At 47.6% G+C, this 26,336-nt stretch overlaps 1 protein-coding gene across 5 annotated transcripts in view; it reads left to right on the top strand.

The window, feature by feature from the left end:
* LOC106737209 (flavin-containing monooxygenase 5) overlaps positions 1-26,336 on the top strand; it is a 60,787-nt gene that overhangs the window by 23,609 nt on the left and 10,842 nt on the right. For 2 of the 5 annotated variants that reach the window (XM_014605178.3, XM_014605179.3), the window contains exons 2-5: positions 19,158-19,336; positions 19,777-19,965; positions 20,223-20,385; positions 21,722-21,864. In XM_014605178.3, the coding sequence (XP_014460664.2) occupies positions 19,158-19,336; positions 19,777-19,965; positions 20,223-20,385; positions 21,722-21,864 (674 nt within the window). The remainder of the gene's footprint in view (positions 1-19,157; positions 19,337-19,776; positions 19,966-20,222; positions 20,386-21,721; positions 21,865-26,336) is intronic. The other 3 variants (XM_014605182.3, XM_019486518.2, XM_014605184.3) reach the window with 3 other exon arrangements.

Here is a 26,336-nt window from a genome sequence, read left to right as displayed (position 1 = left end):
TTGTATGCAGATGAGGAAATGAGCCAATGTTAAGATTATTGTTTGATCACCTGCTGAGAGAAAAGGTGGTGAACACTTGTTGTTTCACAGAAAGCAGCAGCAGGTATCCTAAACTTGATTTTCATTCTAATTTGGAAAGCAAAGAAATATTTTCAAAAGTTCCAACAAGACGTAAAGTTTCAGTTAAAAAAAAAAAAAAAAGTCTTAACATTTTGCAATTTCCTTTTAAATGTTACTGGTTGGATTTTTCATTTTTTAATATTTGTATTATTTTCACACTGTTTAATGACATCTTAGTAGTATGTGTGTCTAAAATAACATTTTGAGACATCTGATCTTCTTTTCTGTATGAATTAGTACTAAGTGCTACCCTTGCAAAATTTTTAAGTAAAACTAAAAAAAAATCAGTACAACCCCTAGGGACCAGGAGAAAAGTTCATTAAAAATATCTTTACCATAATAGGGTTGGCCAATTTGCTGCATCATACCAATGAAAAAATTGGTTCTGGCTCTTGGGACTGTTAAAAACAAGGTGATGTTATAAACAGGGTTCAGTATAATGAGGTTATACCATACTAGAATGGTTCAATTACTATAGTATGTCCTATTATAATGTCACTCATTGTGAGGAGAAGAACCCTGTAAACTAAAAGGTAATGTTGGCTCAAGAATGACTGGATATAAACTACCACAAATAAATTGAGGGTAGAAAATAAAAGGAGGTTTCCAACCTACAAAAGAATGAAGTTCTGGAACAGCTTTCCAGCTGAGGCAGTGGACACAAGAACAGAGATGTGCAGATCTGAAGAAAGAAACAGAAACTTTTGGGGGGAAAAACTGGAGCTTTTTCTTCAACCTGCCCCACCACCTGCAATGCCTGGCATGGAAAAACGGGAACAATTGAAAAGAAACGTGTGTGTGAAATACTTTCTCTTAGGTTGAACTCTGAACCATTTTTTTTAGAATAACATTTAAAATGATGTAATTACTGTTGTATGTCGCTCCTTCAGAATTCTTTGAAGTAATCAATTCATATTGCAAATGAAGTGGCTTTGTTTCAAAATGTCTACTATTGGAGTTACAACATCTACATCTGGTAGACCTGCATTCTATCTAATCATCGTAAGAGCTCTGGCATGTTTACTAGAGCAGCGTTTCTCAGCCTAAGGGTCACAACCCAAAAGTAGGTTGCAAGAATATATGAAAGTGTCATGAACAAACTTTAAAAATAGATTTTGCTTTAAAGGAGAAAAACATGGGAAACCGTGGCTTTTCCCTTGCAGGCTGGCAGAGATTCAGTCTGCGAGGGGCTGCTTGGGTCTGATTGGGGCCCCTCATGCCCTACACACCCATGTCCAGCCCCACACACTGTGGGGCTGGGGCCGGGGGGAAGCAGATTGGGAGTGAGGGGCACTGGGTCAGGACTGGCCATCAATGTTTACAAATGGGTCCTGGTACAAAAAAGGTTGAGAACCACTGGACTAGAGAATGGGAGTGGGTACAGCCCAGAGCCCTTTCTTAACAGGTCCTGCCTACTTCTGGTCAATTCTGCCCTGGCAGTGAAGAGCAAGATGGAGACCATGGAAGCAAGAGCAGGGATGGCAGGGGTGGAGGAAGGAAACTGCTCCCCTGAAGCAATCTTCTTTTCAGCTGGCCTTGTCAAGCAGCCCACTTCTCCCAGATACATTCCCTCTTATAAATCTGTTATTTGCTTGCACTTAGTCACTGGTGACAGCAAGAGGCCTGTGTCTGCAGGGCCTTGGAAGAGAATCTTGAAGAGCTCGGATGGATCCTAATCTAACATCCTGACCCTGAGAGCTCCAGGAAGAATCAACAAGACCTATCACAGAGAAACCCATATTATTTTCTTTTTCTCCTTCAGCAAAAAGGGGGAGAAGACTGGAAGAAATGCCAGCAATAGGAAAGCAGCATGGGACATCACAATAGACAAATATGCATGTATTGCCACAAAACAAGGGTGGTGTAAACCCACTTGAAGATTTCATGAATTTGGGGAAACTGGAAATGAGCTACAAAAGAGTCATAACTGTAAATATTACTTCTATTGTAGCTGTAGCCTGTAAGAAGCATCAGGAAGAAAAACATGATAAGAATAACATGGTAACCAGTATGGAGGGGAAGGGCACAATAAATAATTACAGCTGCTGCTTTCCTAGCCACCAGGTTGCCACTGGCAGCTCAGCCATGGCCACTGCCTCATGTGCCACCATCTGTGGCAGAAAACTGCCCAGTTGTGTCTTTAATGTTAACAGTGAAACTTCCTAGCAAAACAAGAAGAAGGAGGGTGATGTCATTTGGAAACAAAGTTTTTTAGTATCTGGTAATAATTGGAGATCTCGACATAGGCAAAAAATGTGCAGCACATGGGGCTTCCTCTGTGGAACTCTTTGGAGCTACTAGATCTGGTTGTCACTCTACCCAGATCAATCAGAGCATTTTTGTCAGATGTTCCTGAACTTATGACAAAGATAAGTTCAGTGTGTTTTGGAAAAATCTAAGTGCATCTCCACTCACAAGTAAGAAATTAGTGAAAGTGAAGCACTTATTCAGAGACAGGGAGAATTTTGCAGCCAACTAATATAATGTTTCTGATAGGCCTGTGCGAGTAGGCAGCTATTCGATCCAGCTTTGGATCCAGCCACTTCGGATGCCAGTGATCTGATCCAGAGCTCCAGACCGGGTTCCTGCTTCAATCTGGCCGAAGTGGCTTCGAAGCTTTGGAGCCACCTTGGAGATCTGGCCATAGGGTATAACGGGGAATCAATGAAATATCTATAACTTTGTTGGTTTTTGTCTGATTTGGATGAAACTTGCTGAAGTGGTAGCCTTTGTGCTGAGAGCATGAAGCCTGCCAACTTTCAATAAGATCAGTGCAGGGGTTTGGGGGGAACTGCACCCCAAATTCTTGAAAGCAAAACTCATGTCATGTGTATGTGTTACACCAGGGGAGTGAAAACTGAAGGGGTGGTAGCCTCTGATGAGGCCACAAAGCCTGCCAAGTTTCAAGAAGATCAGTGCAGGGGTTTGGAGGGAACTGCACCTCAAGCTGCTGACAGGCAAAATTTGTGACCTAGATGATCCTGTATGTGTTAAGGTGCAGTGGGCTGAAAACTGCAGGGGTGGTGGCCCTGGTTCAGGCCACAAAGCCCGCCAAGTTTCAAGGAGATAAGTGCAGGGGTTTGGAGAGAACTGCACCTCAAGCTGCAGATGAGCAAAACTCATGACATGGGTGATACTATGTGTGTTAAGGCACAGCAGGGTGAAAGCTGCAGGGATGGTAGCCCCTGCTATGGCCACGAAGCCTGTCAGCTGTCAAGGAGATAGGTGCAGGGCTTCTTAGGTGCAGTTGTCTTAGCTGTGCTCCAGCTGGGTCCCCAGTGCTGGCTCTGGGTAGGCTCCTCTGCCTGGATCTCACCACTTGTCTCACCAGCAGGGATCCTGGTGTTCCCTGTTTAAAAATTGCAAATTCTCTTATTAAAAAAAACCCAAATTGTCTCATTAAACTATTGTCAATCCATGTTCTTCCACAATTAAAATGAAATGCCACTGTATAGTGAGAGATCAGTTGGACAACATTTTATTGGTATATTTACACTTTTAAAGCCATTTGGAAACCTACTAGTGCCTCTGTCATCCTAATAAAATTAATTCTAAATATCTGTACACTTTGGCATTTGCTTTTGGTTTTTTATATCATAGAAAAATCAGAGCTGCCCCTGCCCCCTTCACTCACCAGGATGTGAGGCACTGAGCAGCACTGGGATGCCAGTGCCCTGCCCCTGCCCCTCCTTCTAAACCCACACCCCCCTCAGTGTCCCTCACTCCTGACCCACAGCCCCTGCCTACCCCCCACTTGCTGCCTCCTGGCAGCAGCTCTGTCCCAGCACCAGGACATAAGTCCAGCATGCCTCTTGCAGCATCTGAAACTGTTTTGAGACACCACAGTAGGCACTTGCTCACTCATCTGGATGTGGCCCTATTATCCAAAGGTTATGTTAGCAAAGATAACATTGTTTATAATGTTTGACTACATTAGTAAACATTTGGCACATTTAGTACTATATGTTAGAAAAGTGCTTTCAAGGGTAGGAGAATGCAGTCTCTGAAGGTATGTATGATCTAGGAAGGCAGTTTAGGAGTCTGCCAAGCCTATCACTCTAACATGGTGAAAAGGTCTTTGAAGAAAAGAACTTATGACTCTTGCTTCTCATCTGCTTTTTCCCTATTTTAGAAAAATGTCAGCTGGCAAAAAACCACACTTCCATACCTAAGTGCTCTGCTCTATTTCTATATACTAAGTATATTTTCAGAATTTTCTATAATCAAATGTTTCAAATGTTTAATTTCATTGTTTTTCATTAGAATTTTCTTTCTTATTTAAAAAAATGTTGGTTTTGATTGAATCAACGAGGTGTTGATGAAAAATATCATCCTGTTCTGGTTTGGAGAGGCAGCTGGAGGTGGAGGAGAGGCCACTGACACCAATTTTTAAGGAAAGACTCAGAAAACCTCCAGATTAGCTATTTGTCTATTTTTGTTCGTAGTTCCATTTCATAGATGCATTCATTTTTACAGAGGCTGAGTAAAGAGTGAAGGAAAAAATGTGGCAACAGAATAAATATAATTTAAGAGTCTCTCTAACCACACTTCAGCCCTTTGATTACTTTTTGTTCCTCAGACAACTATATGGCTAATTTATGGTTGCATAAAGACTTGAGGAGTGTTTTATTTCTGCATATAACACAGGGTTTCAGGAATTGTTTGGATAAGTGTGAGCCTTCAGCAATGAACATATTGATATTTGAGGCCTTTGCAAAGTTTGCCAGATAGACCACAGCAGGCATATTGACTATTTGTCTTAATTAGGGAAGATGATTCAAAGTCTGGATATGGACAGGGATAATGGACCTGGGACAAAAGCAGACAGGAGAAGACTTAGAAAGTTCCAGTCTTTCTCAACCTTGACTGTAATTTACTGGAGACTCATTCTGAGCATAGGCATCATGCTGTACAGGATAAATCAGTGCCATGGGAGCTTTTAGCAGCGTGCATGAGTTGTAGGGTGTGTGTGTGGGGGGGAGGTGCTAACGATAGGGTATGGAAAACTGGATGCATCTACATGTGCACTTTAATGCACTTTAGCCTATTTTAATGTGCATTAAAGTGTCACTGAAAAAAATGCTATTTAGTTAATGCGCATTAAAATAGGCTAATGCACATTAAGCATCAGTAAAACCAGGGGCTCCTATACATGTGCATGGAGTCTGCTCTGATGCACTGAATCCAGTCTGCTGATCAAGTCTGCTGAAGCATAAAAATTGACATGCTCCACGTCACGTGCATCAGTGTCGCCACTCATCTCTGCGCTGAAAAATGTCAGTGGGACGCTTTGAAATAAATCACATTTGATAAGCTTTAGTTCAGAGTGCCCCACTGCCATTTTTTTAGCATGGGGACGCTGATACATGTGACATGTGAGTGCTTTTAATTAGCACAGCTCGCTAATTAAAGCACCCGGTGCCGCATCCCACAACACATGTAAAAATGCCCCATGCTTTTTAGTTAATGCACATTAAGACAGGCTAATGCACATTTTCTTAGTACCTCACAAAGCCGGCACTAGATTTAATGTGCATTAACTGAAGCGCTAATGCACGTGTAGATGCACCAAGACCTTTGGTGTGGTCAACATGCAACCTACAAGCAGCCTACAGGAAGAATTGCTCTCTTCTTTCCCAAACAGCTTACGATATAGCTGGCTGTGGGAAAACTTCCTGCATACAGGACAAAAGCTGAAGCTTGTTTTTCGTTCTCTTTGCCAAAGGAGAGCTGGAGGTAAGATGGATCTGGAGGAGGTAAAACCTGCAGGCAAAGTTACCCCAAGGAAAGAACACTATTTGTTTTATGAAGCAGCTAGGTTGTGTTTTTGTTCTGCTTGAACTTGAAACTGGAGGACCATTGTAGCTACAGGAGTGGAGGAGGCCTGGGTGGCACTTCCCAGCTATTTGTGCCAGGAGCTAACTTTAAGCTAAAGGGATGGAGACAGATGCATTAAAACTGAAGCCTCAGAGAAAGGGCTGCTGCCAAGGCAGGGCCAGTGCCCAGGAGCTGAGGTCTTAAACAGTAGACCAAGGTGTAGGGTGTGAAGAGAGGAAAGGGGGCCATGGCCGCATCAGCTGAGGCCCTGACAAGTGCTCAGAAGCCTCAGAAGTACTCTCTTAAAAGGGAAGCACTTGAAGAGGACAACCAGCCCCAGGTGAGGCAACCATCAAAGTTACTCTCTGTTCCAAGGACTGCCTCCCTCAGCAACAAGCAGAATAACACAAAAGGTGTGGCAGGTAAGAGACTGGAGGTGAAGTGGAGCCAAGGTTAGGAGTCAGCAGGCAGGTTGGACCATGGGAGGGGAGAATTGGGTGATGGGGTAGCAGCCCCCCTTCTCCCCCAGGGTATCATAGACAGCACCAATGGACATGCTGCAGCATGAGCTACATGTAGGCCTTTTGTAACCCGGGCGGTACTCCAAAAGGTACCCCCTCTCCAATTGAAGGGATCGAAGCAGGTGCACAAGTGCTGTGGGAGGTGTAGGGACTCTCCTCCCCCTATAGAGCAGAGCCAGACCACCACTGGGGACTTAACCATATACCTTTTAATGAGGGAACAATACTGAGAACATAACAGGCATAATCAGGGGGTATAGTGGACACTACAATGCCCCAAGGGGGCAGGATTCAACAAAGGTTAGACACTTAGAATCATTGACAAAAGATAGGGTTAACAAAATATAAAACACAAACAGCAGAGCAAACAATACTGGTTGGGGAAATATAAAAAGGCACAAAATACAACATGTCAAAGGACAAAGAAATATAGGGCCTAGGTACCTGGAAGGGGAGAAAGGGAGAAGCCACAATGGCCCCTTTCCACTGCAAGAGGAATTTTTCCTTGGTAGCTCACTCACCCCAAGTCACCAAAGCTGGGACTTAAACTTGGATTTCCCATGTGGTAGGCAGGAACACTGCCACACAGCCACCAGTGCTAGTACTGCTCCAAGCTGCTAGAGGTCTTGACCTTCCTGGAGCCCTGGCCTCACGTTGAGCTGCCTCGTCTCTGATTAGAGGAGCTGGAAGCCGAGCTGGGAACCCCTCAGGTAGCTGCTCAGATCCTTGCTGAAGCAGGAAGCCTCTCCTGCTGGTCACATCCTCTCATTGGGGATCCTGGAGCCCAGCAGGAAGCCGCTCCTGCCGGCCACACACTGTGCCGCTGAGGGTCCAACTGCTGCCTGCAGGTCCTGTTCCTTCAAGCTCTTCTGGGGCAACTGCTTCCGCCCCACTGGCTCAGCTCTTGCCAGCTCTTTGAAGAGCCTTCCTCATGGTCCCTCGCTGGTCTCTTCCCTGAGTCAGCCGTGCTGCCCCTTTTATGCCCCTCCAGGTGACCCAAGGGGCCAATCAGGGGACATGAGGGGCGAGTCTCTGAGGCCTGATTGGTGAGGAAAGGGAATCCCAAGTCCTCCAATCATCTTTTACTTCTTCAAAACCCCTGGGCTAGGTCACTGCCAGCCAGCCCGTCACACTTTAATTAAGAGGGTGGAGCAACATTCAGGAATTTCAATATTTCATAGATTTCATAGATTTCATAGACATTAGGGCTGGAAGGGACCTCGGAAGATCATCGAGTCCAGCCCCCCACCCAAAGGGCAGGACGTCAGCTGGGGTCATAGGATCCCAGCAAGATAAGCATCCAGTTTCATCTTGAAGGTGTTCAATGAAGGCGCTTGAACCACCTCCGGCGGCAGGCTGTTCCAGACCTTGGGGGCTCGGACAGTAAAGAAATTCTTCCTTATGTCCAGCCTGAAACGATCTTGTAGTAGTTTGTGACCATTCGTCCTCGTCATCCCTTGGGGCGCTCTGGTGAACAAACGTTCCCCCAGATACTGGTGATCACCCCTGATAAACTTGTAGGTGGCCATCAGATCACCCCTGAGCCTGCGCTTTTCCAGGCTAAAGAGCCCCAGGGCTCTCAGCCTGTCATCGTAGGGTCTGCTTCCCTGACCCCTGATCATGCGCGTGGCTCTTCTCTGGACTCTCTCAAGCTTCTCCACATCCTTTTTGAATTGTGGAGCCCAAAACTGGATGCAGTACTCCAGCTGCGGCCTCACTAAGGCTGAGTACAGGGGGAGAATGACGTCCCGGGATTTGCTTGAGAAGCATCTATGGATGCAAGCCAGCGTTTTGGTCGCTTTACTAGCCGCAGCATCGCATTGCAGGCTCATGTTCATCTTGTGGTCAATGATGACCCCCAAGTCTCTTTCTTCCATAGTGCTAACCAACATAGCACTGCCGAGCCTATAAGGATGCTGCGGGTTTTTCTTCCCAAGGTGGAGAACCTTGCATTTATCGGCGTTGAACACCATCAGATTCTCATCCGCCCACTTGCTGAGCCTGTCCAGGTCAGCCTGGATCACCCGCCTGTCTTCTGGCGTGGATGCTTTGCCCCAAAGTTTGGTGTCATCGGCGAACTTGGCCAGTCCGCTTCTGACTCCAGTGTCCACATCGTTAATGAAGATGTTGAACAGTATGGGTCCAAGGACAGAGCCCTGGGGGACCCCACTGGTCACAGGACACCACGATGAGTGACTTCCATCAATTACTACCCTCTGGGTCCGACCCCGGAGCCAATTTTCCAGCCAGTGGATCGTGGGGGACCCAAGGCGACAATTGGCCAGTTTCTCCAAGAGACGATCATGGGACACCAGATCGAAGGCTTTTTTGAAGTCAAGATATATGACATCAATCTCATCTCCCTTGTCCAGGTGATAGGTCACCTGGTCGTAGAAGGAAATGAGATTGGTCAAGCAAGACCTACCCGCAACAAACCCGTGCTGGCTATCCCTTAAGATGTTGGCGTCGGCCAGTCCATTAAGGATGGCCTCCTTAATAAACTTTTCTAAGATCTTCCCCGGGATAGAAGTCAGGCTGATGGGCCTATAGTTAGCCGGATCCACTTTCCTCCCTTTCTTGAAGATAGGCACCACATTGGCCTTCTTCCAGTCTTCGGGCACTACACCAGAGCGCCAAGAGTTTTCAAAGATCCGCGCTAGAGGCTGGGCTATGATGCTCGCCAGCTCCTTGAGTACCCTGGGGTGAAGATTGTCAGGGCCGGCTGACTTGAAGGTATCCAGCTTCTCAAGATGTTCCTTCACAAAGTCAGCATGAATGGAGGGCAGGGGATCACCCTCACCCGGACTTCCCGGCCCTGTAGCAGGCACGGGCGTCCCATGGGGCTGATGAAAGACCGACGCAAAGTACCTATTTAATAGGTTGGCTTTTTCCTGGGCGTCAGTTGTCAGTTGCCCCATCTGGTTCAGCAGGGGTCCAACGTTGCCCCTGCTTTTCCTCCGGCTCCCCACATATCTGAAAAAGGACTTTTTATTGTCCTTGATGCTCAAAGCTAGCTGGAGTTCAGTTGCAGCCTTGGCTTTCCTGGTCTGCTCCCTACAGGACCGGACCAGTGCAGAATAATCCTCCTTGGAGGTGACTCCCATCCTCCATCCTTTGTAGGCCTTTCTTTTTAGCCTCAGGAGGTCTGCTAGGTCCCTGGAGAGCCAGGGGGGCTGCTGTGCCCTCTTGCTGCCTTTCCTCCGAGATGGAATAGACTTAGTTTGTGCATGGAGGATCGCTCCCTTGAGGAGCAACCACTCTTCTTGAACTCCCCTCTCCCTGCGGTCACAGTCCCTTAGGGCCTCACTGACAAGCCTCCTGAGCTTGTCAAAGTCGGCTTTCCTGAAGTCAAGGACTTGCGTGTTGCTGACCGACTTGCCAGCTTTTCGGCGGATGGTGAAGGTGATCAGCTCGTGGTCGCTGTCACCCAGCTTCCCATCGATCACTAGGTCGCTGACTAGGTCCTCCCCAGTAGCCAGCACCAGGTCGAGCAGCGCTTTGCCTCTCGTTGGCCCATAGACTTCTTGAGTCAGGTAGAGGTCATCCATGCACGAGAGGAAGCTCTGCGACCGCTCAGATTTTGCTGAGCAATCCTCCCACGAGATGTCTGGGTAATTGAAGTCACCCATGACAACCATGGTCCTGGAGCAAGCTGCCTCAGCCAGTTCCCGGGCAAACTCCTGGTCTAGCTCAGGACTTTGGGTGGGAGGTCTGTAATAGACTCCCACCATTGTGTCCCCTGAGCCGTGTTCCCCACGGATTTTAACCCAGAGGGTCTCCAGCCATCCACCCTGGTCGCCAATATCGGCTTGCAGGGACGCGTAGCTTTCCTTAACATAGAGAGCTACACCCCCGCCCCTTTTCTCTACACGATCCCTCCTGTACAGGGTATAGCCATCTATCCCTGTGGTCCAGTCATGGGTGGAGTCCCACCAGGTCTCCGTGAACCCTATGACATCGTAACTGTTTGCACTGAGCAGGAGGATGAGCTCCTGATCAGCCTCATTCAGAGTCTCCATTCCAATGGCTTTGTATAGCGCAGGCCACATCATCTCCTAAGAAAACACAGCAATGAACAATCGGCATTTATTTAGCTCAGAACTGTATATACTTGCAAATGAGCCAAATTAATTTAATAGTGTTCATTTAGCCTCTAGGCACATAAATACGTATTTTGCTCTAGGGAACCAATTTTCCCTCTGTCACTAATGTGGATTTTTTGGCATAGATGGGAGACCCTACTATTTCTTCAGTGTCCTTGTTCATTTGAGACCAAATAAAATATATTTACAGTAGCTCTTTTACATTTTTAGTCCCTAAATGGATTTTTATGTCTCTAACATAACTTTCTGTAACAACCTAGAGATCACTATTCTGATGTTTTTAAACAACTCTACCTAGCTCTGATATATCCCACTTGAATTCAAAATAGGAGATGGGGTCTTCTCTTCTTTAGACTTCAGGCTAGCAGCTTTACTTGCTTTCTGCAGGGTCTTGTGCTGAGCTGTTGCTCTGGTAATCAGTCAACATTTTGTCCAAGGCAGGATGAGTTGTGTTTTGTTGTTAAATCTGGTTGATGCATACAGTATCTATCTTTGGACCTTGCTGCTTAGCATTTTTTGTTAAATGCCCAACCACGAATTTCTCCCAATTTTATATTCCTTCTCTATTTGAGCATTCAGTCAACCTTATTTGTGTATACATTTGCTCAACTACATAATACAACACTGAAACCATTTTGTACAGTATAGCAAAGCTTACATTTTAACAAACTGTGATTACCTGTACATCAGTTAAGTGTATATATACCACTTAAGTGCACAGCATCTTTTTGCCCCACTATTTACTGTACAGTGTAATTGTACTACGTCTGCACAATAATTTGATGAAGCTTACTAGCAGCCATCAATTTCAAGGTTGCATCCATAAAGGGGACACTTTCCCCAAGATCAAGACTTTAGGCCAGATCCTGTTCCATTTAGTAGATGCTTGATGCATTTAGATGCCCAGATGTGATCCTATTCCACCCTGCTCAAGCCCCTGAAAAATGATGAGTGTCTGGGTTCTCTGTATTTTAAGTGACTTTGTCTTAAGGCTAAAGTGACAGTACTTTAGTAAAGTACAAGATTGGGCTCTCTTTTTATGATAAATTTACAGTTTTCAGAGACTCAAGTAGGGTGGAGTGGGATCACACTTAGGTGCTTAACAGATGAAATACGATCCTTCCTTTATGCAAGCCATAATACCCTCACTGCCATTAAAAATGTTTCATCTTTTGGTGAAATACCTCAGGGATGGAATGCAGCCCAAACAGTTGTGTGTGTCCACGATGGCTGTAATGCTGCCGGGTGGGTGATTGCGTTCGGGCTGTTGGCTGAATGCCTAGGTTTTAGTTCGGCAGGTGGGTATTTAGATGGAGTAGAATTAATTAGGCACAGACACGTGTTGGTTGTAGGAAAATTTTACTTACGTCGCCCAGACAGTGATATGCGATGCAGGCTGAGCCTTTGTTCCGTTACAGTTGCTTTGGTTACAGTTGAGCGTACGTGCTCGGGTTACAGTCAAGCAATGATGAACGAGGCGCCGAAAACAAGCTATCGAGCCTGCAGGGCTTTACTACGTCAAGATTAGCGGTGACGGGGAGTCATTGGTGGGTGATCAATCCGCCAAGTCACTCTGGTGATGAGCTCAGGTTTCTCCTCAGAGATTTCCCCAGAGTTCTCTGACTTGGGCGGAAACTTCTAAATTATTTATAGACAGAGGTATCTAACGGAGGTATCCAATGATGAGCTGCTAAGTGGAATCTTTAATTTTTTTTGGCAAAGCAGCAGTTCTTTGTTCTATCAGGTTGCAAGGTAGTGGTTCAGGTTTTCTGTCTGTTACGTGTGAGGGGCCTAAGCTTGTTTCTTGACCAATTATATACAGTTTTTGCTCAGATTTTATTTCAGTTGACCAATTACTTATAGTTCTCCGCCAGGGTTTTGTTTCAGGAATTTCTGGCAAGGATTTCTTTTAACCCCTAGTTGACTACTGTGTGAGAAATGAGGATGGTCTGAATGGTATCTCTTGTTAGTGACATGGGCACTGTTTAATTGGGTTGTGACAGTATGAAGATGTGCATATTCAACATCCCCTCTGGGAATTGCAAATGCTCTTAAAAAGAAGTACCTGCCACAACCTGTCTGTTACTTCAAGCATAGAGAGATTTGGTACCAACACTATCCTCTCATGCTTGTCCCTGTAAAAGTTGTAGTCCATAAACCAAAAAAAAAAAGCAAACCAAACAAACCAAAAACTAAACAAAAAAGGAACATTTTCTAAGAGTTTCATCCCACTCCCACCCGACTCCAAGGTAAGCAAGTTAATCTACTCTGATTCATTGGCTTGCTCTATGATCCCCAGAGCAATAAGCACATTCAGTTCCTCTTGTAGTTTCTGCTTTAAAGTTGGGGAACTCCTGTAGGAGCATGAAGAAATGTCATAGGACAGTTAAGAAATTCTAACTCTTTCAACTCTATCCTGAGCTCTTTTGAGATTTCTATCCTCTGAAAGACCTCGTCAGACTCTTCCTCAGTGGTTTTGGTTCTTCCAATGAGTATACCCTCTTGATGAAACCAAGGACTTCAGGCATTTAACACAGCAATTGGTACCCTTTCCTTTTGTACGTTTACACACTGTATCCTTCTCCATTTATAATTTACTCACACATCTCATTTGCATACTACTTTACACGTAGGGAGGAAGCTCACCAGTCGCCACTGTAAGTCTTTAGCTTTTACCTCTTTATTTCCTACTACCTGTGGGTTTTCTTTTTAGGACTAACACAGCTTGTGGCAACATCCTGGTGTGTACACCAGTGTCTGGCTATAATAAATAGGCCTGTGTGAGTTGGCAGCGATCCGATCCAGCTTTGGATCTGGCTGCTTCAGATGGCCGTGATCTGATCCGGACCTCTGGATCAGTTTGCCACTTCGATTTGGCCAAAGCAGCTCCAAAGCTTCAGAGCCACCTCGGAGATCCGGCTATAGGTTATAATGGGGGATGAATGAAATATCTATAACTTTGTTATTTTAGCTCTAATTTGGATGCAACATACAGGGGTGGTAGCCTCTGCTGAGAGCATGAAGCCTGCCAGGTTTCAAGAAGATTGGTGCAGGGATTTGGGGGGGAACTTCACCCCAAGCTGCTGACAGGCAAAACTCGTCATGTGGGTGGGTGCTTGGGTGACTGCTGCATCTGTCTTGGGGGCTGATGAAGTGCAGTTCATAGGCCCAGCTCTGAAAAGTCGTTTGTACATTCAAACAAGCACCTAACCTCATCACCAGAACTGAAGCCAACTTCCTACAGCTCAAAACACAAAACCTGCCAAGTATCTCCAGTACCCCCACAAACTGCACACCAGAATCTATCAAAGACAACAAAACCCAGCTACCTGCAGGGGCACATTCCTCACCAAAAAACCCCCCACTCTGCCTCCAGTCTCTCAGGCCTGATCCTGAGAGGGAACAAATTACAATGGAAACCACTTTTCAGAGCTGGCCCTATGAACTGCACTTGGCATCACAGACAGCCTTCAAAATATTGGCCACGTTGTTGGTGACCATAAACCCGCGGGTGAGCTCGGCCTGCCCAACGAGCCACCCCTGCACCATGCGGTTCATGGCCCCCATGATCTCTCTTGCCGTGTGGGACTCAGCCAGCACCTCGGCTTGCAGTAGAGTCTACCAGCGGCCTGACTGATCGAACCAGTGCCCCATGAGGGAGAGGTAGGCATAATCACCACGCCAGGTGCTCCAGATGTCAGAAGTGAAGTGCAAGACTACCTGCAGCCCTGCCTTGCGCAGCTCCTCAAGTACTCCATGCATGCCTCATACAGGGAGGGCACCACCACCCTGCTAAAGGTGGTGCATGCGAGCACTTTGTAAAATGGGGCCAGAAGTGCTACGAACCGCCTGAACCCTGGTCGCTTAACTAGGGAGAAGGGCTGGCTATCCAGAGCAAGCATTTTCCCAATGCTCTGGGTGATCTTGCTCGCCTTGGGAACGCACCCCACTTTCTGTCCACCTTTCCCCCACTGGTCCAGGGTGGCCTGCCTCTGCTTTGGAGTGAGTGGGAGACTTCCCTTTCAGCACACTTGCACTGGTGCCAGGCTGAGTAGGAAGAAGGGCAAGGGGGTGGTGCCTCCTCAGATGCAGCAGCATGGCCGTGGTGGAGAAGTGGCTCATGTGCCTTCAGCAGTGCTGACAGATGGCAAACCTGGGATCATCTGCCACCTCAAAATGATCCCACACTACACTACTCCCCCGCTTCTGGGTTGAGGGTGAGGATCCTGCCTTTTCCCCTCTTCTCAGCAGGCTGAGGCTGAACAGCAGGAGGAACTGCCTCAGCTGAGCCACTTGCCTCCACAACCTCAGTCTCCTCTGAAGTGCTGCTTTCTGGAGGAGACCTGGGTCTAGGGGAAACTTGGGGGTGTGAAGCACAAACTCCAATTCCCCCTCAATCCCCAGAATTGCTTGAGCCAGCGCGCTCAGTGTCCCTGGTTCCAGCTCCAGCTTCTCTGGCAGTGGGAGGCTCATGCTGAGAGCTGAAATTGGGGTGGAGGAGGCTGTGATTCTACTGCTGGTGCTCACGTCTGGACTGAGCAAAGGTGGTGCAGGTACAAGGACGTCAGGTGCAGACACTGCACCCCGCTCCTGGCTTCCACTGGCAGCACTACTGTCATGGCTGCTTGGGAAGAGAACGTGTCTGTGTTGTTGGGGGGGGGAGGGGGGCGGGACTTGCAGCTCTAGCTCTCCCCCCCTCTCCCTCCCCTGGCAGAAGACCTGGCACCTACCTTTCCAGCAGGCTTCATACTGATCTTTCCTGTGCTGCAAAAGGTAGGGGTAGGGTGGGTGTGGGTCCTTTTGTATTGTGTGTTTTATTCCCTCTGTTGCGTGCATCCACTGGCCTCTTTGAATGCTTGCTTTGGTGTTAAGGGTTATGTATAAACTGTGTGCTGTCTGTCTTCCTCTGCTGTGATTTTTTTTCTATAGCGTGTGCACGTGCAAGCAATCTGTGCCTCCCTGCAGAGTGACAGATCACACTGGCTGGGAAAACACACTTTTTTTTTTTTTTTTTTTGCGCAAAGTTTCCAAAACTCGCAAAGAAATAAATGGAAATGTAATACTAATAATAATTGACTAGTATAGCCAAGTTAAATCCTACCCATACTTTCATAACAAGAAAGAGGAGCAGGCAAGTCTCAGTCTGACTGTTCCTCTCTCACACAGTTGCTGACAGGGAACTAGCTGCAAAAAGCACAGAAGGGCTGCAAACAGAAGCTTTTATGCTGTTTCTTGTCCCACCCCACAGGTGCTGCCATTGGAAAGCTAGCCAGGGAGAAATCCATCTGTAGGTAGCCAGTGAGAAGTCAGTCTTCTGCCCCGCTCCTCATCCCCCCGCCCCCCACTCTCCGTCCCTCCCCCCACCCTCTTCTAATTGTCAGTCAAGATGTCCAAAGCAGATCCAAAGTGCTTTGGATGCTCTGACCCTCCTCAGATATCATTGCTGAGACCCCGCTTCGATCTGGGTGTGCCTCGTCAGAGGCCAAAGTGTTCAAAGTAGTTCCAGATCCAAAGCCTCACACAGCTCTAAGAATAAATAACTATCTCATTTGTAATCAGGTGGGCAGTTCCTCATGGGAACAATGGACAATGCTGTAGCACAGAATACAGATGAAGTCGTTTGAATTAATGTTGTAGTTTGCCCAGCTGGCTAGTGCTTGTAACCTCTTGTGAAATCATGTAATCAACTGCAGATCTTGCATCTTCTCATAGGCTGGACATTGGGCAAGCTGCTGTTAGTTCTCAAAGCAGATGAGGCTTCTTGTGCTATTTTTGATTGTGGATATTGGTCCTGCTTCTACCATTATGCCTGCCATAAGCAACATTCCTCCATCTTTGACCCACAAAACATCCAGCATCTCCTTCCTCAAATTTAGCCCAGCTCCTCTGATTAAAATCACAGCTTTGCTCATGTACCACAAACCAACAAGAATACAGGAGTTAACCTAATGAATGTCTGGCAATAGCTATGTCCTCAAGGACTTTAAACTCTGGTAACCCTGGGTTAGCAATGAACAGAGGCTGAGCTAATGTGCTGCTTAGTAATGGGTAAACAGTTTCCTTTTGTGAGTATGGAGAGTTACTAATGGAAATTGGGAACTCCCCAACCAGCCACAGTGCTGGTGTCACCACCTGCCATGCCTTGTTGTAATTAATTATGTTGTTAATCAAGGCAGGAGGCCACCCATTTCTTGCCCCGATGCCAGGGGGCACCATCTGTAGCTCTGTTCCTCCCCTACACTGCAGCCCAAGCCTTGCAAGTGGCATCCAGATGACAGTGCTTCCAGCCTACAGGCGGACCAAGCTTAGGCCTCGTTGTCAGGCCTCGGATGCACACAATCATACCGCCCTCCTCACACTCCACCCCGTCTCACAGGGGGTCTTTCACACTTCAACAACTTATGCTGCCTTGCTCCCTCTTGGAGCAGGCCCCTTAGGCCATAGGGTTTAGCTAGCTCATACCTTGGGTGGCAGATGTACCGTCTTTTGGGCCTCTCCTGCGACCCTCACTGAGGTAGTGGCCAGCCAATTACCCAACTGGGTCTAAGCTTGTCCTGGCTCCTTCTGGGGCAACTCTATACATTCATACATACCAGGGCTCCTTGTTGCCACTCCCTCACTGGGGCTCCAGGGCTTACCTCCCCTGTGGGGCTCAGGTGGCCATAGCCATGCCTGGCCCCCACTGGGGTTTGCACCCTCCCTGGGCTCAGGTGGCTCCAACTGTGCCTGGCTCCCTCCCTCACTCTTTAGGGTCTTGCACCCCACCGGGCTCAGGCAGCCACAGTCATGTCTGGGGCCCAACTACCTCCAGTGATAAATGACCCACCCGAGGGTGAGGGCTGGAGTTAAGGCACCCCTACCCACCTTTCACTGGGGTGGTAACTGGCCTAGCATTTCCTGGGGGCTCCCACACCATTGGGAGCCCCACCAGGACACCCACTCCTGGCAGGGTGCAGTTTTAGGTCATACCCAGAACCAGGAGCCTCCAAACCATCCCCTCCAGCTCCTGCCCTTACCTCCAGGATGTTGTATGTAGCCAGGCAATGTTACTGCCTAGCTTGTCAGTAGGCAACTGCTCTATTTATATAGGTGGCCAGAGATCTAAAATGGCCACCACAATCAAGCACCTGCTGGCTGCTTGGCTCTGCTCTTAAAGTGGCAGGCGCCCACAGTGCCCTGCCACACACCTTCCCCCTTAAAACAGTTCCTGCGGGAGGTTTCATCTGCTGCTCCTCCAAAGCAGGCTCCCTTCAGAGCCTGTGAGAGCCCTCAAGTGGTGAGCACCACCAAAAGGAGCTCTGCCACAGAGCCCCTGAAGCAAAGACTACTTTTGAGAGTAGGACTCTGGTAGTATCTTAGGTTAGACTGACTTGAAGGGAGGGTCTCACATGAAATGCTTTGTGGCACAGTTTACTAGTGCTAGATTAGAAATCTAGGAAAGGAATTTCCAGGGATTGCACCAAGGGACAGGAAAACCCTAGCATTGGTCTGTCAGCATATTGGGTGTTTTACAGCATGACCAAGAGTTTCAGAAGTTACCAGTAATTTAAGTGCTCTGCTAGTGTTGACACCTGCAAGAGGCTAGATTCTAAGGTGGCAGGTGCACAGCATGCTCAAAATCCTATTCCTGTGTGGTGTCTCCCTCTTTCCCCTCCCAGCAATCAGTCAGCGACTGGGGGGATCCCCCCATGGCCAATCTCGCTGACCGGGAAGTGGCTGCAGCGCTCGCAGGGGGGCACTGGTGCTCCCGCCTGCCCCCCCTGCCTGGCACCTAAGAGTGGAGTGTGGCCTGTCAGGGGGTGCACCAGTGCTCTCAGGGAGTGCATGTGCACCCCCAGGTACCCCCTATGCGTCACCACTGTATTTCTTTAATTGCATCTCTCAGTCCCGGTTTGAGAGAGCTTTCTATCCATTTCTTTGTTCCAGAGTGTTGCATTTCTCACAGCCAGGGAACATGTCTTTTATAGTTAAACTTGTTTGTTTCTTCTTCAGTAATACCTATTTGCTCTAAATAAATCCTTTTCCTCATGGTATTTAATCTCTTAGTATCATATTCCTTACCTTAGCCTATTCACTTTTATATTCATTCAAGCTTCAGAAGGAGATTGGACATCTTACATGGAGACTTGCATTAAGAATGTGCTAGACAAGATGTATAGAGATTTTTACCTCTCCTCCTATAACATGATTCCCGTATTTTTTATTGGAAGCCATAGTGTATTATGAACATGGTGACTCATCTGTAGTTAAATTTGCCAAAGACAGTTTTTCTAATAAGCTGAGTGTGTCTCTGCATGTGCTGAAGCATAGCTGCTTTTGTTCTTAGTGTATAAAAGGTGGGGGGGAAATAACCCCAAATTTACCAAAAATTACATCATATCCTCTGGTCATTCTCGATCAAAGAGCCAGTCAGTGGCTGCATTGTTTAGGCTGAACTTCTGCCAAGGGGCTCCATAGGGAGTTCAAACAGCAAAGCAGCTTCTGAAAGAGGTTTACTTACTGGATGGGTTCCTTAATGGAGAAGTGGTAGGGATCAGTCCAGAGGCGAAGCTACAGTTTATATTGCAAAGGTTTCTCTCTTGGTATCTCCCCAAAGGACCCTCACAGGACTCCTGCCTCTTCTTTCCAAGGCAGCTGACCATGGCAAAGAAGAGAGTTGCAATCATAGGAGGTGGGTCGAGTGGACTGTGCGCCATCAAATCCTGTTTGGATGAGGGGATGGAGCCTGTCTGCTTCGAGAGGACTAATGACATTGGAGGGCTCTGGAGGTATGAGGTAAGGTTGAGTTTGTCATGACTTTGAATGCTTTAAATATTATTCCTTTTGAGGTGGAACTCAGAAGCCTCCCTCATAACCCAGAGTTGCAGGGTACTAGGTACAGTACAAATACAGAAGAATAGGGCTGTCTGCCCCTCAGAGCTTGCAATCTAAGTGTCAAATGATATTTTTATCTCTACAGCACTATATGTGTGTCCAGGCATAAAACAAAGTCGCTGCCCAGAGGAGATCATAGGAAATAGGAGTGTCATGGGAGTGAAGAAGTGCTGAAAGTGAAAGGTGTTAGAACCTAAATGTTTTCTTCTGAAGAACAAGGAAGCTGTCCTGGAGTCAGCTTTATCACTAGAGATCACGCCACCTCAACGCTTTATGCTACTTGTATTTCTAGAGCCCCGCTTTCTAGAGTTAATATGTCCTGTTTTCCCCATTCCCTACAGGAAAATCCTGAAGAGGGCAGGGCGAGTATCTACAAATCAGTCATCATCAACACATCTAAGGAGATGATGTGCTTCAGTGACTTCCCCATCCCAGATGATTTCCCCAACTATATGCACAACTCAAAAATCATGGAGTATTTCCGCACGTACGCCAAGCACTTTGACCTTCTGAACTATGTCCGTTTCAAGGTGAGGGGAGAGCTAGCATGATGGGGGGTGTGGGAGCCTGTGGGTCAGAATGGGAATGCTATGCCTGCCTTTATGTGTGACCAAGCACATAGGTGAGTGATTAGGTGAGCCTGGTCTGTATGGAAGAATACTGCTTATTGAAAAATGTCACTCCCTTGTGAAGCAGTGAAAGATCCTGCAGGTCGTGTTTTAGGGTTTATGTCCAAAGGAACTGATGAAATGCATGTTGCCACCTCCTTGACTGACTTCTTGTTCAGACCAGTGTGTGCCATGTGACAAGACGTCCAGATTTCTCTACAACAGGACAGTGGGATGTTGTCACGGAGACAGATGGGAAGCAGGAGTCATCCATCTTTGACGGGATCTTGGTTTGCTCTGGTCACCACACTTATGCCCATTTGCCACTACACACCTTCCCAGGTATGCCATACAAAGTGGGGAAGGCATGAGTGCATCTTCCTGGACGTTAGAGGCTGGGATTGTTCCTGGGACATCCCAGGAATATCCCAGAACCCTTCTAGTTATTGTCCTCACTCAGCTGCTGTAATGGGTACTGCCTGCCACCTGGTGCTTTACATATGCCATAGGTGTTCCTGCACTAAGGGAGGAAGAGCTGCCTGTTTAATCCACTGAAAAGTAATAGTACAATACAATGGAAGCCCAGCCACAACTCTGAGCTTGCTTCAGATGCCAGGGGAGGCAAAGGAAATACCATGCTGGTAGGTTCAAGAGAAGTGGATGCCACAATTGCTGAGCAGTCTGGCTATGTAGCTGCTCTCGGCTGATGAAGATACCACCCTCCTCCACTTCAGAGGGCCCTTGGGTACCACATACTTTCCTGCCTTCCAGCAGTGGCTGGGCCCTGTGGAGCCTTGCAAGCCTCTTGACCAGTATCTTTGAAATTGGTAAGAACCTTTCTGGTTCACCAGGCCCAGATCTCTTCCTCACTGTGATCCCACTTTGCCCTGGCAGCAAGCCAGTCTGTGCTGTGCACTAAGGAAAGAACATCTTGAAAACTTAGCTGAGAATCCTATCTGTCTGTCCGTCTCTCATATACCATTCCAACTCCTTTGTGCTCTAAGTTCTGGTCCTAGCTAAGGCAACATTCCTCTTTTCCCCCCACCTTCCCCAACTCTCACACATTCCTTCTTTGGCCACATGCAGATATGTGCAGCCTGTGGTACTGTAAACCTCTTTGCAGTGCCACAGACCACACACAGGGAATGTTAAATGTGCCCTGCACTGAAAATTTGCAGCACGGGGCCAAATTTTGCTACCAGGAAATCCTAGTACTCAAAAAAAGGTTCCGGGAAAGGAAGCAGTGCAGCACACATAACAGGACCATGCACCAGAAGACATAGAGGTTTAGGCCTCCAGAGAGGTGCTCTGGCCAGTGTCTCCACTCCTGCAGTTGTGCCCTGATTCTCCTTCATGCCAGGAGCCAGGAGGAGCCAGGCAACAGCAGTTTGCCTAAAGTGGGACAACTTGTCCATCACGAAAGTATACTTGCAGGGGTGTGTGCTGCAGCAAAAAGTAGTGGCACAGCCTTGTGCTGCTACTATTTTTTGCCACTACAAGTGCGCACCCCTGCACGTCTGGATATTGCCTTTGATGGCATCTTCTGAACAGAGTAGATACCCACGAACCTTTGTGCAGCACTCCTGAACCCACAGGAGGAAAATGACCAAGTGAACTGAGCTTTCTTTGTCCAACATCCCTCTCTAGAAACTAAAGCTGGTCTGCTCTCTCTCTGCAGGGATTGAAAAGTTCAGAGGTCGCTATTTGCACAGCCGTGAATACAAGAACCCCCAAGAATTCTCAGATAAGAGAGTCATTGTGATTGGCATTGGGAATTCAGGAGGTGACCTGGCCGTGGAGATCAGCCACACAGCCAAACAGGTTGGGTTCTAGAGTGATGGCACTTTCATTCACAAGCAGCATGCACTACATACCTCCCAGTTTTGGGGCTTGGCGTAAAGAGAAAAGAATCAACCAGTATGAAAGCACCAGGAACATCCTGACCAAGGGCCTTATCCAACTATCCAATGTGAAGGCAAGGATTCCAACGGACTCAAAAGTTTCAGGGGTGTAGGTTGTAGCTGTGTTGGTCTAAGGACATAGACAGGCAAGGTTCTTTGGGTAAAGCCGGTATCTTTTATTAGACCAACTCAAATAGTTGTAAAAATTCTTCTTAGCAAGCTTTCAGGCACAAACGCCCTTCGTCAGGCTAAGGAAGCATCTGCAGATGGTCCGTGCTCTTCCTGGATGGAGTGGTAAAGCAGCCAGAAGCCAGTACATATGCAAGAAAGCCAGTCAGTTAAAATGTAAATTGAGGTGGTCAGTAGGTGAGAGACAGGTGGGGGAAATTAATGTAGCTGTAGTTAAAGGATGAGAGACAGGATGGGGGAGGGGGAGTGGGAATGAAAATAACTGGTAAAAAGTGGATGGTTTACCTGGGGAGCCAGATGTTAGGCAGGTTATAATGCAGGCTTGTCCAACACATGGCCCATGGGCCGCCATGTGGCCCTCCAAGCTGTTTTCTGGAGGCCCGAGGTGCTGCGACGGGAAACAAAAGTAAACACTGTACTTTCCTTTCGGGTGGGGGGTGGTGATGCAATACCGCTTCCTGTGAGGTCTTTGAATATGGCTCGTCGGCCCACTGGGTGATAAAAAGTTCATGATCTGGCCCCACGTTCAAAAAGGTTGGATGACCCTGTTACAATGTGTCATAAATGCAATGTCTATATTTAGTCCATGACGTTTTGTATCCAGTAGATTGATGAAGTGAAGTTCATAGGTTGGTCTGTGAAAGGTATTTTGTCAACTCCAAAGAGCTTTCAACATGGCCTTGAAAGCAGAGGAAACCTTCAAGCTTAGTGACACTCATGGTTTATCAGAATAGGCACAGAAAGGTAATGGGATGATCTTCATTTCTTATAGTAAGGGTGCAAAAGGGATAAGGAATTGCTTTATGTTGTTAGTCCTGTAATGTTGACCACCACCATCTTGGCCAACATGAAGGATAGATGTAGTGATGTAGCTAGGAGCAGAAAATTTTGGTGACCCCAATTTATGATGGAAGGGTAATGAACAAAGGTCTGATGTCACTGTCACAGGACAGGGTCCTGTAGGATGGCTGTGATCTTCCCAAGGCCCCCTTACCGTACCAAATTGGCCCAGTGGGCACCCTCGATTCTCACCCGCCACATCTTTGATTGAATAATTGATAGGGAGGCTGCTTCTACGTCCTCCTGGACATGGTCGAGATTGGTTCTCAGGACCCCGTGGGTCCCCGGACCCCTGGTGGGAACTGCTTGAAGATGAATGTCACAATGGATGTTTTGGGGCACCCTAGCCTTATGGGCTATGCGTGGCTCCAACCATCCTTTTACCATGCCCCAAGCCTCGCAGATGGAAATGACATTGTTCGGTCTGGGCCTTGTTATAATTTGGCTCCCTGGTCCTCCCTGGGCTCTCTGTAGCCCTGTCTCACACTGCGCCTTCACTGGCGCTCGGGCTTGGTGCACCCCCAATGCTGCGCCCTCTCTGGAGTCGGGGTCGGTACACCCTCAATGCTGTGCCCTCTCTGGTCCCGGGGTCCCTGCACCCCGAATGCTGCGCCCTCTCTGGCGCCGGGGTCCCCACACTGCCATGGGTCCCCTATGAGGCCCTCCTCCTTCCCCTAATAGCCTCACCCAAACCACCGGTCTTATACAGCAGTAAACAAAACACAAGCCCCTACGCTGCGACATATATTCAAACCATCCGGCTACAACATCATTCAAACCATACCGGGGAATACTCTGTCTCTCAACAGTGTCAGAAGCTACTTCTGCAGTCAGGCCTCTCCCCTTTGGTTGCTCTGGGAGAGCTCCTTCCCCCTTGGCTGCTGGCAGGGAACTTCCTTCCTGGCCCCAGCTCTGGGGTTTATATATGAGCCAGGCCCTGCCCCTTTCAGTCAACTGACCACTGGCAGGCATGGGCCACTAGCTCATTTTAGCTGCCCTGGTAACCAGCAGCTGGGGGCTCCCCACTCGCTGCTAGGGCTCTTTCCCTAGCAGTTTCCACTCTTTAAAGGAGCAGGGCACCTAAGTGCTCTGCAACAGTCACCATAACTCATTTTAATTGCAAATAATTACAGTCCTCCAAATTTAGCATCCAGGTAGGTTTGGGATTGGGTGGGACTGACTGTTTTCATGTGGGATGTGGCTCAACCTGGCTCACTTATGTCTTCAGCCCTGGAATCTGTGACTTTCAGAGCTATAATCATGAGTCACTACATCATGAACAAAAGAGCCAACCTTAACAGTTGGGTCTATAACAGATTCATATCGGCTCTGGATCATGTCCATAATGCACTGGCCAGCATTGCTGTGCCAAAGACAAATGAGTGGCATGTCATAATCTTGTATCAGCAGTCCTATCCTTTAGTCTCCAATGCCTTGCAGTGCCTTGTGGGAAGAACCCAGAACTTCATCCCCAAGCAGCCACATCATAGCCAGGCATGAACCTGCACGTGGCTGGAAAAACATTTTGCCAAGAAAGGAATCACAACAGTGTTTAAAAAGATGCAAGGAATTTCTGTGTCTGGGGGACAGCAGTGACTTCAATATTGGTGCAAAAGAGGAAGAAATTGCTGAGGAAATAAATACAAAGGCAAGCACTAGAACTGGGGGCTGAATTAATAAAAAGTGGACAACTATAACAAAGAAAACAAGATCATCAGTGCCGAGAGTTATCTCACATCAGGCCCAGCAGCCTTACCTCGAGCATTTCAGTACCAGGGAGTTCCCCAGTGCAGTCCAGATCATCAGGGTTTCTAGGGATAATGCGATGCATGGGAGAGCCAGCAAGTCTCATAAGTTCCCTCTTCTTTCTGTAATATTTTCTGTGAGATGTTCCAAGGACTGGCAGGGACCTTCTAGATCACCAGGTCCAACCCCTTGGTCTCGCAGACAGCCATGTCACAAAATCCCTTTCATAAACTTACCAAGATTCATCTTAAAGCAATCACCGTTTTTGTCCCCACTGCTCCTATTGTGAGGCTGTTCCAGAACATGTATGGTTAGCATCCATTTGCTAAAATCAGGTTAGGCTTCTTTATGGACAACTTATACCCATGTGCTTTGGGTTTTTTGCCAACATTGTCATTTTGTTTAAATAGTTCTTCTACCTAGTTTATTCCTCTCAGGTGTTTCAGATCGCCAGAGCCCTTCTGCTAAAAACAGCAACCTAAACCTGATTTTACAAGTCAGAAATACATCAGTGAGCCAAGGAAACACTGCAATGCTTTGTCATAGATTCATAGATTCATAGATGTTAGGGTCAGAAGGGACCCCAACAGATCATCGAGTCCGACCCCCTGCATAGGCAGGAAAGAGTGCTGGGTCTAGATGACCCCAGCTAGATGCCTATCTAACCTCCTCTTGAAGACCCCCAGGGTAGGGGAGAGCACCACCTCCCTTGGGAGCCCATTCCAGACCTTGGCCACTCTAACTGTGAAGAAGTTCTTCCTAATGTCCAATCTAAATCTGCTCTCTGCTAGCTTGTGGCCATTATTTCTTGTAACCCCCGGGGGCGCCTTGGTGAATAAAACCTCACCAATTCCCTTCTGTGCCCCCGTGACGAACTTATAGGCAACCACAAGGTCGCTTCTCAACCTTCTCTTGCAGAGGCTAAAAAGGTCCAGGTTCTCTAGTCTCTCCTCGTACGGCTTGGCCTGCAAGCCCTTAACCATACAAGTGGCCCTTCTCTGGACCCTCTCCAGGTTATCCACATCTCTCTTGAAGTGTGGCGCACAGAATTGCACGCAGTACTCCAACTGCGGTCTGACCAGCGCCCGATAGAGGGGAAGTATCACCTCCTTGGACCTATTCGTCATGCATCTGCTGATGCACGATAAAGTACCATTGTCTTTTCTGATGGCTTCGTCACACTGCTGACTCATGTTCATCTTGGAGTCCACTAGGACTCCAAGATCCCTTTCCTCTTCCGTGCCACCAAGCAGGTCATTTCCTAGGCAGTAGGTGTGCTGGACATTTTTCCTCCCTAGGTGCAGCACTTTGCATTTCTCCTTGTTGAATTGCATTCTGTTGTTTTCTGCCCATATGTCCAACCTGTCCAGGTCTGCCTGCAGCTGTTCCCTGCCCTCCGGTGTGTCCACTTCTCCCCACAGTTTTGTGTCATCTGCAAACTTGGACAGAGTACACTTCACTCCCTCGTCCGAGTCGCTGATGAAGACATTGAAGAGTATCAGTCCAAGGACCGAGCCCTGCGGGACCCCACTGCCCACACCCTTCCAGGTCGAAACCAACCCATCCACTATGACTCTCTGGGTGCGACCCTCTAGCCAATTCACCACCCACCAGACT

The sequence above is a fragment of the Alligator mississippiensis genome, chromosome 5 (assembly GCF_030867095.1).
Source record: "Alligator mississippiensis isolate rAllMis1 chromosome 5, rAllMis1, whole genome shotgun sequence".
Lineage (NCBI taxonomy): Eukaryota > Metazoa > Chordata > Crocodylia > Alligatoridae > Alligator > Alligator mississippiensis.
This window is presented reverse-complemented; position numbering and strand designations above follow the sequence as displayed.